The 15,804-nt window shown below is 36.6% G+C and overlaps 1 protein-coding gene across 6 annotated transcripts in view; it reads left to right on the top strand.

The window, feature by feature from the left end:
- The window catches only part of AHI1 (Abelson helper integration site 1), a 215,963-nt gene that overhangs the window by 46,016 nt on the left and 154,143 nt on the right, over nt 1–15,804 (top strand). For all 6 annotated transcript variants that reach the window (XR_004352596.1, XR_004352595.1, XM_032651704.1 and 3 more), the window contains 3 exons: nt 2,456–2,579; nt 6,526–6,755; nt 8,343–8,449. Coding sequence is in view for 4 of the 6 variants with exons in the window: in XM_032651704.1 (XP_032507595.1) it covers nt 2,456–2,579; nt 6,526–6,755; nt 8,343–8,449 (461 nt within the window). In the remaining 2 variants the exon portion in view is untranslated. The remainder of the gene's footprint in view (nt 1–2,455; nt 2,580–6,525; nt 6,756–8,342; nt 8,450–15,804) is intronic.

Below are 15,804 nucleotides of genomic sequence, written 5' to 3' on the forward strand. Positions count from 1 at the left end.
GCTAAGAAATAATTCTCACACCTTCGTTCTTCAGATGTGGTTTTCTTTATATCTTTGAACATGTTTACACAAGTGAATTTAAAGTCTTTATCTGGGAAACCAGTGTCATAGACAGTTTCTGTTGACTGCTTTTTTCCCTGTGTGTGGCCATACTTTACTATTTTGGGGTTTCTTTAGGGGTATGTCTCCCTAGAAAATTAGGTATTTTAAATATTACAATGTGGCAACTCTGGAAATCAGATTCCCCTCTTTACCCCCCTCCATCTGTCCACCTGGGATTTGTTGTTGTTTGTTTAGTGATGTTCCTGGACTAATTCTGTGGTCTTTATCCTTTGTCAGGTTTTACCCCTGGAGTCGTTGCTTGGTTAGCTTAGTGGTCCGCTAGTGGTTAGAGAGGGATTTTTAAATGCCTGAGTGAATGGGTCTCCCAGCCTGTGCTGAAGTGCCGTGTGTGTGTGTGTGTGTGTGTGTGTGTGTGTGTGTGTGTGTTTTCAATTCTAAGGTAGGGAGTTTACAACTTTGCCTTAGCCTTTACTTGCACAGCCCTCAGGGCACTCACAGTAAGAGACAGGGCCTTTCAGGTCTTTCTTGCACAGTATATACACAGCCTTTCATGTGTACGTGTCCTTCTAGATTCCCCAGAATGTATTGGAGCTTTTCAAAGTGCCCTATGAACATCTCATTCCCGGTTTTTCCTTTTGAATTTTTTGGTCAGCTTCTTCTTAGGCCCACCTGGTATCACTGTGTCAGATAGCCACACCACTGATTATTTCATGCACCCTAGAGTTTCAGCTCTTCACACAGATCATGCTCAGAGCCAGGTCAGATAAAGCCAAGCCCTGAAAATGGAGCCTTTCCGGGAGCTGCCAAGCTGTCCAGCAGTGATAAATCTTGGAGATGGGGCTTTGGAGATCTTCAGGTCTCTTCTGCCCCATCCCATAGCTGCTAGGCTGCTGGTTTTCTTTGTAGTTTCAAGGCTGTTGGTTTTGAAGTCCACTTTGGAGCTTGGGAGAGGGGAATGGGAACAGGACAAGTTAAAACACCGCAGAGCTCAGTGTTCTTACCAAGATTCAGCTGTTTTCTTTAATAAATGCTCCTCAGATTTTTGCGAGCCTTTCATTTCCAGAGTTCTGAAAAAGTTAATTTTGACAATTTTTGCCGGTGTTCTCGTTGCTTTTATGGGGAAGCAGATCTTCCGAGGTCCTCATTTTGCTATTACAGAAGTTCTTGTGTACTGCTTGATAGTTTAAAGAGCAGTTGGTTTTACCACTAGGTGGAAGTAGAGACTTGGAGAGTATTTTCTGTGTTAAGTTGTTATCTTAGATTTCATTGTATATATATATATATATATATATATATATATATATATATATATATGTATGTATGTATGTATGTATGTATGTATGTATGTAACATAGCCATACCACAATGCCTTGTTTATCAGATTAAATCTCTGTTCATTCTCTCACAATAGTGTCTATCATCTTTAGTATTAGAATTTTTTTCTCACAATAGCACAGTTTAAATTTCTCATTGCTTCGAATAGTTAAATTTTGGTTGGAATTTGATTGATTTTCAGATAAAATAATACCTTATTCATGAAAGACCAAATTACAGAATCTTTGAAGTGAATTGCAATTTAAAAGTTATTTGAGGGACTTCCCTGGTGGTCCAGTGGGTAAGACTCCACGCTCCGAATGCCGCGGGCCTGGGCTCCATCCCTGGTCGGGGAGCTAGATCCCGCATGCATGCCACAACCAAGAGTTCGCATGCCGCAGCTAAGACCCGGCACAGCCTAAATAAATAAATATTTTTTTAAAGTTATTAGATTAATAAATTGATTATCAAAGATTATTAGGATTGCTTTGAAGAGATAAGAATAATTGTTAATTGTAGCCCATTATAAAATTTTCGGTATGTAAATTCTTGTGTCTAAAGCAAGTGAAAACTTACTTTTAAGTAGATTTTGACTTTTTTTTTTTTTTTAACAAGATGTTGGGGGTAGGAGTTTATTAATTAATTAATTTATTTTTGCTGTGTTGGGTCTTCGTTTCTGTGCGAGGGCTTTCTCTAGTTGTGGCAAGCGGGGGCCACTCTTCATTGCTGTGCGCGGTCCTCTCACTATCGTGGCGTCTCTTGTTGCGGAGCACAGGCTCCAGACGTGCAGGCTCAGTAGTTGTGGCTCATGGGCCTAGTTGCTCCACGGCATGTGAGATTCTCCCCGACCAGGGCTCGAACCCGTGTCCCGTGCATTAGCAGGCAGATTCTCAACCACTGCGCCACCAGGGAAGCCCTAGACTTTGAAATTTTTTAATACTGAATATGTCTTTGGTGATAATATTCTTACAGACAGTGCTTACCTGGTATACAAATGATTATAAATTATGAATTTTTATGTTATTCAGTTAAGAATCCTCTGTCTGGAAACATACTAATTTTTGAATATTTTCATTAGTATATGAAATTCCTTCTGGACGTTTCATGAGAGAATTGTGTGGCCACCTCAATATCATTTATGATCTTTGCTGGTCAAAAGATGATCGCTATATTCTTACTGCGTCATCTGATGGCACTGCCAGGTTAGTATCCTTGAGAAGTACTCGCTGTGTATGCTGCTTGCCCTCAAAGAAAGCAGAGAGAATGAATATAAAGTGATAAAACTACTCTTATGCTTCAGTGATGTTTTGCTTATCAAGGAACCGTCATAAACATGCATCATACAGACTCACTGATTAAATAAGAAGTAATGAAAACGTTTTTCATAAAGGCATTCTGTTAAATATATTTCGTTTATGTAATATATAATGTTTCTAGTCCTCACTGTCTTTAAATGATCATTTTGTACACTCTTTGATTAATATTTTGAGATGAAGTTCTTAAAGAACTGAGAGTTTTCCTGGAATATAAACTCTTGATGGCAGGGATTCCACCTCCACTGTTAGCTGGATGCAGAGGCCAGGACATGGTACTGCTCAATGCACAGTGTAGGGTCAGTAAATGAATATGCACCTTATGTTTTAAGAGCTTAATAGATTGTCAACTATTTGCATTGTTCAAAATGTCAGTTTTGAAAATAATTTAGCCCCTTCCAATTTAATAAGTATCACAATAAAATATTTTTAAAGTTACTTTTTTAATCTGTTACATTTATTTCCTACCTCTGTTGTCTCTTTAGTATCTTCCTCTATTGATTTTTTCCTCTCATCTTAGAAGTATGTTCAAATCTCCTTATCTTAAGGAAATCTTTTTCTAAACTCCTCCTGCCTTTCAGGCGACCACATTATTTTTCTTTCTACACCATCAAGAAGCATCCTATACACACTGTCTTTACTTTCCCCCAGTTAGTCTGGCTTTCACTTCCAGCGTGCTATATAAACTTCCTTTGAGAGAGCTGCAGTTTCTTACTAATTTTCGGACCCACTGGCTAGTTTTAGTCCTTACCCTGTTCGCCTTCACTGCAATAATTCATTATTGACCAGTCTTGAAATATTTTCAAGTCATGGTTTTCATTGACAACCTCTTCTCTTTTCTTTTTATCAGTCTGACCAATTCTCATTCTCTTGTTCCTTTTCTTCTGCCTGTTCTCTGTAAATGCTTATCCCCAAGATCCTTTATTCGATGTCTTCTGTGGTTTGGTGTGCTTATCCTGGTCTCTCTCATCTCCTTGGCTTTGAATCTCACTTACATGCTAATGACTTGGAGCTCCTTATCTTTTTCCGAATTCAACTTTGTATTACACACTTCTGTCTGGATTGCCCAATTGCACCTCAGATCCATAACGGAAATCACCAAATTTTGTTTTCCTTTTTTAGCCCTCATATAGTTTTAATGGCATCCTTATCCACCCTGTCTCCCAAGCTGGGAACTCAGGGTAGTACTCATGTTTCTTTTCTACATACAGGTAGTTCTAAATTATATTAATTCTACCTCCTAAAAGTCTCACATTCTGTCACGTTCTTTCCGTCCTCACTGCTGTTGCCTTAATTCAAGTCCTTGTTATCTTTTGCTTAAACTGTTGCTGCTAAGCTTTCCCAGTGTTCACCCTCTAGCTCCTCCATCCCTGCTATGCTAAACTTCTTTCCAAAACCATCTTTCATAATGTCTTGACTTTAAAAATCTTTGCGCTTTGGAAAATATTCCAGTTCCTTAGTGTGGCATGACAGGCATGACCCTCATTGACCTTCTGTCGTCCCTTGTGCACTTCCCATGTACCCTCCGCCTCACCCACACAATCTTTTGAAATACCTTTAGCATCTTATCTTCTTTGGCATCTCCATGTTACCTGTGGGCTCTTCCTATGCTGACATGCATGCCCTTCTCCTCCCCTTCCTGCCCAACTCATTCACTCAACACATGTCTAAATGCCTTTTATAAGCCAGGGTGGGCTCCTAGTCATCATTTAAAACCCAGCTCAGATTTTACCATTTCTTGAAGTCAACTTGGGTTTCCTCGCACAGCATATATTGTAGTAAAGGATATTTTTTTCTTTATGTAGCTTGGAAGTTGATACTAATTTAGGACCCTTTACATCCTAAAAATACTGTTGTGAAGGATTAACTGAGTGAAGAGAGAAACACTGTGGCTAGAACAAAAGAGACAGTGAGGTTTTTGAAAGAGGTGAAGAATACTTACACTGAATGAGCTAAAGTCAAAAGGAAGAGAACCAGAGTTGCTAATGCTCAGAAGTGGCAGGAGTTCGGGTTTCTGCCCAGGTCTTCTGTTATCCTCTGGGGTCACTGTCACCTGTGATTGTTAGCGTCTCCTGAGTAACTGTTTTCCACTGGTTAGCTCTCTGCCAGATGGGCTTAACCTAAATCTCCGTCTTTAGTTATCTTCAGTATAATTTGAGAACACTACAGATCAGCAGCTCCTAATATAATCAGAAAGACTTATCCATGTGTAATGGCTCCCAGATAGACCCAGAAGGCCCCACTCTGCCCTCTCTTCACACATACTGTTTTAACTTTGGAATGTCTTTTTTCTTTCCTAATTCTGATAATTTTTGTGTGTGTTCATCTGGTCTTTACAGATTTGTATATCACCATTCTTCTCTGTCTACGGTCAATCTGATTTTTTTTCACAAACCCATTAATACATTTCTTTTGATCTTGGATTCTACCATTGCTTGGGTGATGAAAGCCATCATTGGTACCGATTCCGCTTTTGTGTAAAAAGCTTCATTTTTATTTTAAGATATTGTGTCTGTTCTAATTATATTGAGCTGTTTTTAAGGTACAGTTGCTTCATTTCTTCTTGTTATATAGTATTTCAGATAATGCCGCTGAGATTTATTAGCAGCCCACTGAAGTTTTTATCTTTTAGCATTCTCCTTAATATTCCCTCCAAATTAGTGATTTTGTTCTTTCTATAAGTACTATATTTCATGTTACATATGTTCATTGAAAGTATCACTGTGGTAAAAATGTTTATGCAGTGACACACATGCTTTACTTTTACTTGAAAACATGTTCTTTCACTTCCTTCATTTATTAGGTTGGATTCTTAGTAATTAAAGATCATATCCTGTATTTTAAGCAGCTGCTGAGAAAACTTATAGAATGTTATTCTTGAATAGCAACTGTATTTTTTTATAGATAATTTTGAAAAAGACTTAATTTGCTTCAGTTCTTAGACAGTAATTAAAAGGATGAACTATAAATCCCCATATTAAAAAGTTAATAAATTCTTCTAATTCTGATAACTTAAATTTTTAAAAATCGAGTGCTTCACACTCACAAAGCACCTGTTTGTTCCTAGATTTTGCCTATTTCTGCATATTGACTTGCAGAGTATCTAACATGATAGTTTAACTCTTAGAGTTTACTCTTGTCAAGACTGTAGCAATAACAGTATTAATTTCTTTTAAATCACCTATTATATAAAGGAAGAGATAACAAGAGTATTAAACATAAAGTGAGTGCTCGATGTTAGATAGCCTGTTTTCTATAAAATATTGTAATGATTTTAATGTTATTTTACTCAAGTATTTATATAGTAATTTCAATGTGCCTTCTAAGTCTTTGAAATGTTTATGTTCATTATCTATGCTTTGAAATTACAAATATAAAGTTAATAGAGTACCCTATTCTCTAAACCCTCAACTGTAAGCACTTTGGAAAAACAATATACACAGCCTAAATGGGAAATCATTGAAATTTCTCCCTCTGTTTTGTTTTTTACTTAAATGCAGTATTTTACCAACTATCCAATGTGTTTACTCAGTGCCAAAAATAGGTAGGTTTAAAAAGTACAGACATATACAAGTACAGTTTTTTCATTTTACAGTATAGATTACAATTAGTAGAGGAATTAACCATTATGCTTGAAAATAACTATAAGAAATAGCTTTGTCAAACTGAAAGAAATCTGGCTATCAAATAATGTCATCACATTATTTTTACTGTTATAAAATTTACCACTGGTTGTTGTAACTTGCTTACTTTTATAAAGTCCATTGCCCATATTGGTTCTTAGAGAAATGTCTACCTTTCAGAAGCGATATGTAACTTTTTTATCCTTTTCCAGGATATGGAAAAATGAAATAAACAATACAAATACTTTCAGAGTTTTACCTCATCCTTCTTTTGTTTACACGGCTAAATTCCACCCAGCTGTAAAAGAGCTGGTGGTTACAGGATGCTATGATTCTGTGATACGTATATGGAAAGTTGATATGAGAGAGGATCCTGCCATATTAATCCGACAGTTTGACGCTCACCAGAGTTTCATCAACTCTCTCTGTTTTGATATTGAAGGTATGTCCAAGAATATATGCCAGTAAGGCTAGTTACATGAAGAATTTTGAAAAATTTTCTGTTTCACTAGGATAATAATTATTTAAGCTTGAGGGTGACTTTATGTATCAGATAAAATTAAATGTTTGTGCATATTTAGATTTATGCATATTTTGAAGATCATATGATAGACCTTGGCATAAATTTGGCACTGAGGGAATTGTTAGTTAATTTTGAAGTCAATAAATTTCTGAACACTTTGATTCAACTAATCTTTGCTGTAACAACCAGTCCTGTTCCAAATTGCAAAATATATTTTATTGGATTGGTGATTATTCCCTTAGTAGGTTTTTTAAAGGGCCGCTTTATGTAAAGGGTAAAAATGAGGAAGATGGGGGGTGGAAATCCCAGAGGAATATTGAAAATATATATTTTAAATGTAGCAACAGGATTTTTTTTAAAGTACAGAAACATATAGAAGGGAGATTTGCAATTATTTAAAGGTTTAATCTTAGAATATGAGTATTATGGATAGTGTTTAAAGGACATAAAATATAGGTTATTTTGTCAGCTGGAATAATAAAGAAATTCATTATTAAATAGTCACCTTTTCTATTATTTCACATACTAGGTGTGTATAGCTATAATAAATTGGTATGGGATCCAGATCAAAATGATAATACTGCTAATGTACTCAGTTCAACCATAAGGATGTTTATAAGTAGGAACACATTCAGGAAAGGTCAACCAAGGGTAGAAAGGCGTCTGAAAATTCTGTCATAATAGAAGTAGCTCATAAAAGAGAGATGAAGAATTTCTTCAAATATTTGGTTAAGATGTGGAAAAAAGAGAAGTCCTTCTACGTCGCTCTGTAGGTAGAAGTAGGGCCAAAGCTGCAAGAAACAGATTTTCTTTGCTTAGAATTAGAAAGAACATTCTAATATACAGAGCATTTCATCAGTTGAATAAGCTGCTTTTGTGTAAAATATTACATTCACAGTTGCTGAACAACCATCTGTTCATAATGGTTTGTAAGATATTCCTGACGGGTTATGAAGTTGAATCTGATGATCTCTGAGGTCCCATTCAACTGTAAGATGGTTTGACTCTAAGAAATGATGCTGAACTGAAGCACCTGTTATTTATTAATTTATTCATTCCCTGGTCATTTTTTGAGTTCCTACCAGGTCTCAGGTATTATGCTAACAGTATATATTAGAGTATAGGTGTTTTTCCAGGGATATAAAATAGATTATATAGGTTAATAAAGGTGAGCAATACAGATCGTATTGGATATTTCAAATAATTTGTTTAGCTTTGGAATTTGAGCCACATACACATAAACTGAGATGCTCATTTCTTTTTGTATTCAAATTCAGGTAGGTGACAAAGGGAAATAAATCATCAAAAATAATTCAAAAGGGTGAAGAATTCATTTAAAGATAGTTGGGATCTGATTGTTTGCCTTTTGGACTTTTTAAAAACTGTAATGCCTTTTACTAGCCCTTCAATTCTTTGTTTTATTGGGATGTGTTTTCCCAATTTCATAATATTTGTTTCAACCTCTCTGTGACATTTATACGTAAGTAGTTTTATTTTTTTAAATAGGTCATCACATGTATTCAGGAGACTGCACAGGCGTGATTGTTGTTTGGAATACATATGTCAAAGTTAATGATGTGCAACACTCAGTGCGTCACTGGAGTGTAAATAAGGTATAGAGCCATTTCATATTTGGGGATTTAATTAAAGAAATGGGGGAAAAAATTGAACCGCATGACTTTAAGATGTCAGGACAGATTCACTTTGTTATAAAGCAGAAACTAACACACCATTGTAAAGCAATTATACTCCAATAAAGATGTTTAAAAAAAAAAAAAGATGTCAGGACATTCCGTTCGTTCTTTTCAAAGAAATTAAATTTTTCTCAGTCCCTGAGAAGTCAATTATCATGTCTTCCTGATGGCTAATTGATAATATAGTGACGTAGTGAAATTTTCTTCATTTTGGCCAGGCTTTTGTTTCTTTTTTTTTGAGCCCTAATTTGCCCTGTGGTATTCAGGGATCCATTACTGAAATTTATGCAAAATGAGGTATATGTTATATCACCATCTATACATAATAACTTACATTTTCGCTATTCATATTATTTTTTTCTTGGTCTAATAACATCACTAAAAACACTGTGCTCAAGGTTTTGTTAACAGTGCTATCCCTCAAAATTATGTGATCAAGATTATATAAGTATGAGAGGGCCTATCATTTAATCACAGTAATTATTTCATTTGAGATATACTAAATTGGCAGAAACAAATGAATGATCTCATTTTTGAAGCAGAGTGTTTTAAAGATGGCTTGTATACCAAGCAACTTTGTTGGTGCATATTTAGTATGTTTAAGTTAAAAATACAAAATGAATCATTAAACCTGAGTTGTTTTTATATGTATTGATATAATTTTTGTCTTACATGCTATACCTGTGTTCTTCAGTTTTGTTCTTCTTCATAATAGATTATAATTGTCCCTGTTTGAAAAAAAGACATTCTACGTGAAAAAGAATTTCCAGGAACTTTAGTTAAATCTGTTGAGTCTGTCAGATCTGTTTAAAAACCAGTCTATTCTATTTTTAGTCATTCTCATCTAGTCTGTCAGATTAATGAATGATGGTTTGGGATTCATGTTGTAGCCTAATTTCATACACTTCGAAAAGAACTTTCTAATTACTTACATATTGATACCTAAAGGATTGGCAAGGCTCCAAAGGCACCATTTCTAATCATTTGAGTCTACAATGCAGTGTATTATTTGTATTAAAAATCATGTGTTTAATATTAAACGGTGGAAATCTCCCAGAGACCTCCATCTTAACACCAGCACCCAGCTTCACTCAACGACCAGCAAGCCACAGTGCTGGACAACCTATGCCAAACAACTAGCAAAACAGGAACACAACCCCACCCATTAGCAGAGAGGCTGCCTAAAATCATAATAAGGCCACAGACACCCCAAAACACACCACCAGACGTGAACCTGCCCACTAGAGAGACAAGATCCAGCCTCATCCAGCACAACACAGGCACTAGTCCCCTCCACCAGGAAGCCTACACAACCCACTGAAACAACCTTAGCCACTGGAGACAGACATCAAAAACAACGGGAACTACGAAAGTGCAGCCTGCAAAAAGGAGACCCCAAACACAGTAAGATAAGCAAAATGAGAAGACAGAAAAACACACAGCAGATGAAGGAGCAAGATAAAAACCCACCAGACCTAACAAATGAAGAGGAAATAGGCAATCTACCTGAAAAAGAATTCAGAATAATGATAGTAAGGATGATCCGAAATCTTGGAAGTAGAATGGACAAAATGCAAGAAACAGTTAACAAGGACCTACAAGAACTAAAGATGAAACAAGCAACGATGAACAATGCAATAAATGAAATTAAAATCACTCTAGATAGGATCAATAGCAGAATAACTGAGGCAGAAGAACGGATAAGTGACCTGGAAGATAAAGTAGTGGAAATAACTACTGCAGAGCAGAATAAAGAAAAAAGAATGAAAAGAACTGAGGACAGTCTCAGAGACCTCTGGGACAACATGAAACGCACCAACATTCGAATTATAGGGGTTCCAGAAGAAGAAGAAAGAAAGAAAGGGACTGAGAAAATATTTGAAGAGATCATAGTTGAAAACTTCCCTAATATGGGAAAGGAAATAGTTAATCAAGTCCAGGAAGCACAGAGGGTCCCATACAGGATAAATACAAGGAGAAACACGCCAAGACACATATTAATCAAACTGTCAAAAATTAAATACAAAGAAAGCATATTAAAAGCAGCAAGGGAAAAACAACAAATAACACACAAGGGAATCCCCATAAGGTTAACAGCTGATCTCTCAGCAGAAACCCTACAAGCCAGAAGGGAGTGGCAGGACATACTGAAAGTGATGAAGGAGAATAGCCTGAAACCAAGACTACTCTACCCAGCAAGGATCTCATTCACATTTGATGGAGAAATTAAAACCTTTACAGACAAGCAAAAGCTGAGAGAGTTCAGCACCACCAAACCAGCTTTACAACAAATGCTAAAGGAACTTCTCTAGACACGAAACACAAGAGAAGGAAATGACCTATAGTAGCGAACCCAAAACAATATATAAAATGGAAATAGGAACATACATATCAATAATTACCTTAAATGTAAATGGACTAAATGCTCCCACCAAAAGACACAGATTGGCTGAATGGATACAAAAACAAGACCCTTATATATGCTGTCTACAAGAGACCCACTTCAGAACTAGAGACACATACAGACTGAAAGTAAGGGGATGGAAAAAGATATTCCATGCAAATGGAAACAAAAAGAAAGCTGGAGTAGCAATTCTCATATCAGACAAAATAGACTTTAAAATAAGGACTATTAAAAGGGACAAAGAAGGACACTACATAATGATCAAGGGATCGATCCAAGAAGAAGATATAACAATTGTAAATATTTATGCACCCAACATAGGAGCACCTCAATACATAAGGCAAATACTAACAACCATAAAAGGGGAGATCAACAGTAACACATTCATAGTAGGGGACTTTAACACCCCACTTTCACCCATGGACAGATCATCCAAAATGAAAATAAATAAGGAAACACAAGCTTTAAATGATACATTAAACAAGATGGACTTAATTGATATTTATAGGACACTCCATCCAAAAACAACAGAATACACATTTTTCTCAAGTGCTCATGGAACATTCTCCAGGATAGATCATATCTTGGGTCACAAATCAAGCCTTGGTAAATTTAAGAAAACTGAAATTGTATCAAGTATCTTTTCCGACCACAACGCCATGAGACTAGATATCAATTACAGGAAAAGATCTGTAAAAAATACAAACACATGGAGGCTAAACAATACACTACTTAATAACGAAGTGATCACTGAAGAAATCAAAGAGGAAATAAAAAAATACCTAGAAACAAATGACAATGGAGACACAACGACCCAAAACCTATGGGATGCAGCAAAAGCAGTTCTAAGGGGGAAGTTTATAGCAATACAAGCCCACCTTAAGAAGCAGGAAACATCTCGAATAAACAACCTAACCTTGCACCTCAAGCAATTAGAGAAAGAAGAACAAAAAAACCCCAAAGCTAGCAGAAGGAAAGAAATCATAAAAATCAGATCAGAAATAAATGAAAAAGAAATGAAGGAAACAATAGCAAAGATCAATAAAACTAAAAGCTGGTTCTTTGAGAAGATAAACAAAATAGATAAACCACTAGCCAGACTCATCAAGAAAAAAAGGGAGAAGACTCAAATCAATAGAATTAGAAATGAAAAAGGAGAAGTAACAACTGACACTGCAGAAATAAAAAAAATCATGAGAGATTACTACAAGCAACTCTATGCCAATAAAATGGACAATCTGGAAGAAATGGACAAATTCTTAGAAATGCACAACCTGCCAAGACTGAATCAGGAAGAAATAGAAAATATGAACAGACCAATCACAAGCACTGAAATTGAAACTGTGATTAAAAACCTTCCAACAAACAAAAGCCCAGGACCAGATGGCTTCACAGGTGAATTCTATCAAACGTTTAGAGAAGAGCTAACACCTATCCTTCTCAAACTCTTCCAAAATATAGCAGAGGGAAGAACACTCCCAAATTCCTTCTACGAAGCCACCATCACCTTGATACCAAAACCAGACAAGGATGTCACAAAGAAAGAAAACTACAGGCCAATATCACTGATGAACATAGATGCAAAAATCCTCAACAAAATACTAGCAAACAGAATCCAACAGCACATTAAAAGGATCATACACCATGATCAAGTGGGGTTTATTCCAGGAATGCAAGGATTCTTCAATATACGCAAATCTATCAATGTGATAAACTATATTAACAAATTGAAGGAGAAAAACCATATGATCATCTCAATAGATGCAGAGAAAGCTTTCGACAAAATTCAACACCCATTTATGATAAAAACCCTCCAGAAAGTAGGCATAGAGGGAACTTTCCTAAACATAATAAAAGCCATATATGACAAGCCCACAGCAAACATCATCCTCAATGGTGAAAAACTGAAAGCATTTCCACTAAGATCAGGAACAAGACAAGGTTGCCCACTCTCACCACTCTTATTCAACATAGTTTTGGAAGTTTTAGCCACAGCAATCAGAGAAGAAAAGGAAATAAAAGGAATCCAAATTGGACAAGAAGAAGTAAAGCTGTCACTGTTTGCAGATGACATGATACTATACATAGAGAATCCTAAAGATGCTACCAGAAAACTACTAGAGCTAATCAATGAATTTGGTAAAGTAGCAGGATACAAAATTAATGCACAGAAATCTCTGGCATTCCTATATACTAATGATGAAAAATCTGAAAGTGAAATCAAGAAAACACTCCCATTTACCATTGCAACAAAAAGAATAAAATATCTAGGAATAAACCTACCTAAGGATACGAAAGACCTGTATGCAGAAAATTATAAGACACTGATGAAAGAAATTAAAGATGATACAAATAGATGGAGAGATATACCATGTTCTTGGATGGGAAGAATCAACATTGTGAAAATGACTCTACTACCCAAAGCAATCTACAGATTCAATGCAATCCCTATCAAACTACCACTGGCATTTTTCACAGAACTAGAACAAAAAATTTCGCAATTTGTATGGAAACACAAAAGACCCCGAATAGCCAAAGCAATCTTTAGAACGAAAAAAGGAGCTGGAGGAATAAGGCTCCCTGACTTCAGACTATATTACAAAGCAACAGTAATCAAGACAGTATGGTACTGGCACAAAAACAGAAAGACAGATCAGTGGAACAGGATAGAAAGCCCAGAGATAAACCCACGCACATATGGACACCTTATCTTTGATAAAGGAGGCAGGAATGTACAGTGGAGAAAGGACAGCCTCTTCAATAAATGGTGCTGGGAAAACTGGACAGGTACATGTAAAAGTATGAGATTAGATCACTCCCTAACACCATACACAAAAATAAGCTCAAAATGGATTAAAGACCTAAATGTAAGGCCAGAAACTATCAAACTCTTAGAAGAAAACATAGGAAGAACACTCTATGACATAAATCACAGCAAGATCCTTTCTGACCCACCTCCTAGAGTAATGGAAATAAAAACAAAAATAAACAAATGGGACCTAATGAAACTTCAAAGCTTTTGCACAGCAAAGGAAACCATAACCAAGACCAAAAGACAACCCTCAGAATGGGAGAAAACATTTGCAAATGAAGCAACTGACAAAGGATTAATCTCCAAAATTTACAAGCAGCTCATGCAGCTCAATAACAAAAAAACAAACAACCCCATCCAAAAATGGGCAGAAGACCTAAATAGACATTTCTCCAAAGAAGATATACAGAATGCCAACAAACACATGAAAGAATGCTCAACATCATTAATCATTAGGGAAATGCAAATCAAAACTACAATGAGATACCATCTCACACCAGTCAGAATGGCCATCATCAAAAAATCAAGAAACAATAAATGCTGGAGAGGGTGTGGAGAAAAGGGGACACTCTTGCACTGCTGGTGGGAATGTGAATTGGTTCAGCCACTGTGGAGAACAGTATGGAGGTTCCTTAAAAAACTACAAATAGAATTACCATATGACCCAGCAATCCCACTACTTGGCATATACCCTGAGAAAACCAAAATTCAAAGAGAGTCATGTACCAAAATGTTCATTGCAGCTCTATTTACAATAGCCAGGACATGGAAACAACCTAAGCGCCCATCATCGGATGAATGGATAAAGAAGATGTGGCACATATACACAATGGAATATTACTCAGCCTTAAAAAGAAATGAAATTGAGCTATTTGTAATGAGATGGATAGACCTAGAATCTGTCATACAGAGTGAAGTAAGTCAGAAAGACAAAGACAAATACCGTATGCTAACACATATATATGGAATTTAAGGGAAAAAAATGTCATGAAGAACCTAGGGGTAAGATAGGAATAAAGACGCAGACCTACTGGAGAACGGACTTAAGGATATGGGGAGGGGGAAGGGTGAGTTTTGACAGGGCGAGAGAGAGTCATGGACATATACACACTAACAAACGTAGTAAGGTAGATAGCTGGGGGGAAGCAGCCGCAAGGCACAGGGATATTAGCTCGGTGCTTTGTGACAGCCTGGAAGGGTGGGATGGGGAGAGTGGGAGGGAGGGAGACGCAAGAGGGAAGACATATGGGAACATATGTATATGTATAGCTGATTCACTTTGTTGTAAAGCAGAAACTAACACACCATTGTAAAGCAATTATACCCCAATAAAGATGTTTAAAAAAAAAAAAAAAAAAAAATCATGTGTTTCTTTACCTCAATATAGTAACCAAAAGGCAAATATACCTTGGAAATCTGCTTCCTGGTGGTTACTTGAGACAGTCGAAAATAGAAAGTTAGGAAATGAGCTGGGATGTCTTTTTAGTAGCTTATGTCCTAGGGCAGATGGGAGACTGCGATTTCTTACTTGGTTCTCTTCAACCAGCAGTGGGGGGAAGGATGCTGGGTTATACACATCTGTCCCTTAAGATGAGGTGTCCATGTGCTGTTGCACACACTCCTTGGTATAGCGTGTGGTCTTTAGAACTAGGGCTTGAGCATGAATATGATAAAAATATGAAGGAACTCATTAACAGATACTACAAACACTGAATCTACCAGCAGCTTTCTCAAACCTGTACCTAACACTTAACTTGTTATGCAGCCTTGGTTTTGATTTTGCACATTTGCATCTGTGTAAGTGGTGCTTCAATTGCTCACACCTTCAGTAGTGCATCTCCACCTCCAAATCATTGTAGTTGGGCTCAGTAAAATCCCCATCTGTGGTATCAGTATTTGACTTTATTCTGTAACTTGTAAAAAGCTGACAGCAGGTTTTAGCACCAAATAGCGGTAGGAGGGGCTCAGCTGCTGATACTAGGATTGTAGCAGTTTGTACCCCACCTCAGCTGGTGCCAACCCACCTCTGAAGAGGAGACCCTCTAAGAGAAGCGAGCA

Source organism: Phocoena sinus, chromosome 12 (assembly GCF_008692025.1).
Source record: "Phocoena sinus isolate mPhoSin1 chromosome 12, mPhoSin1.pri, whole genome shotgun sequence".
Lineage (NCBI taxonomy): Eukaryota > Metazoa > Chordata > Mammalia > Artiodactyla > Phocoenidae > Phocoena > Phocoena sinus.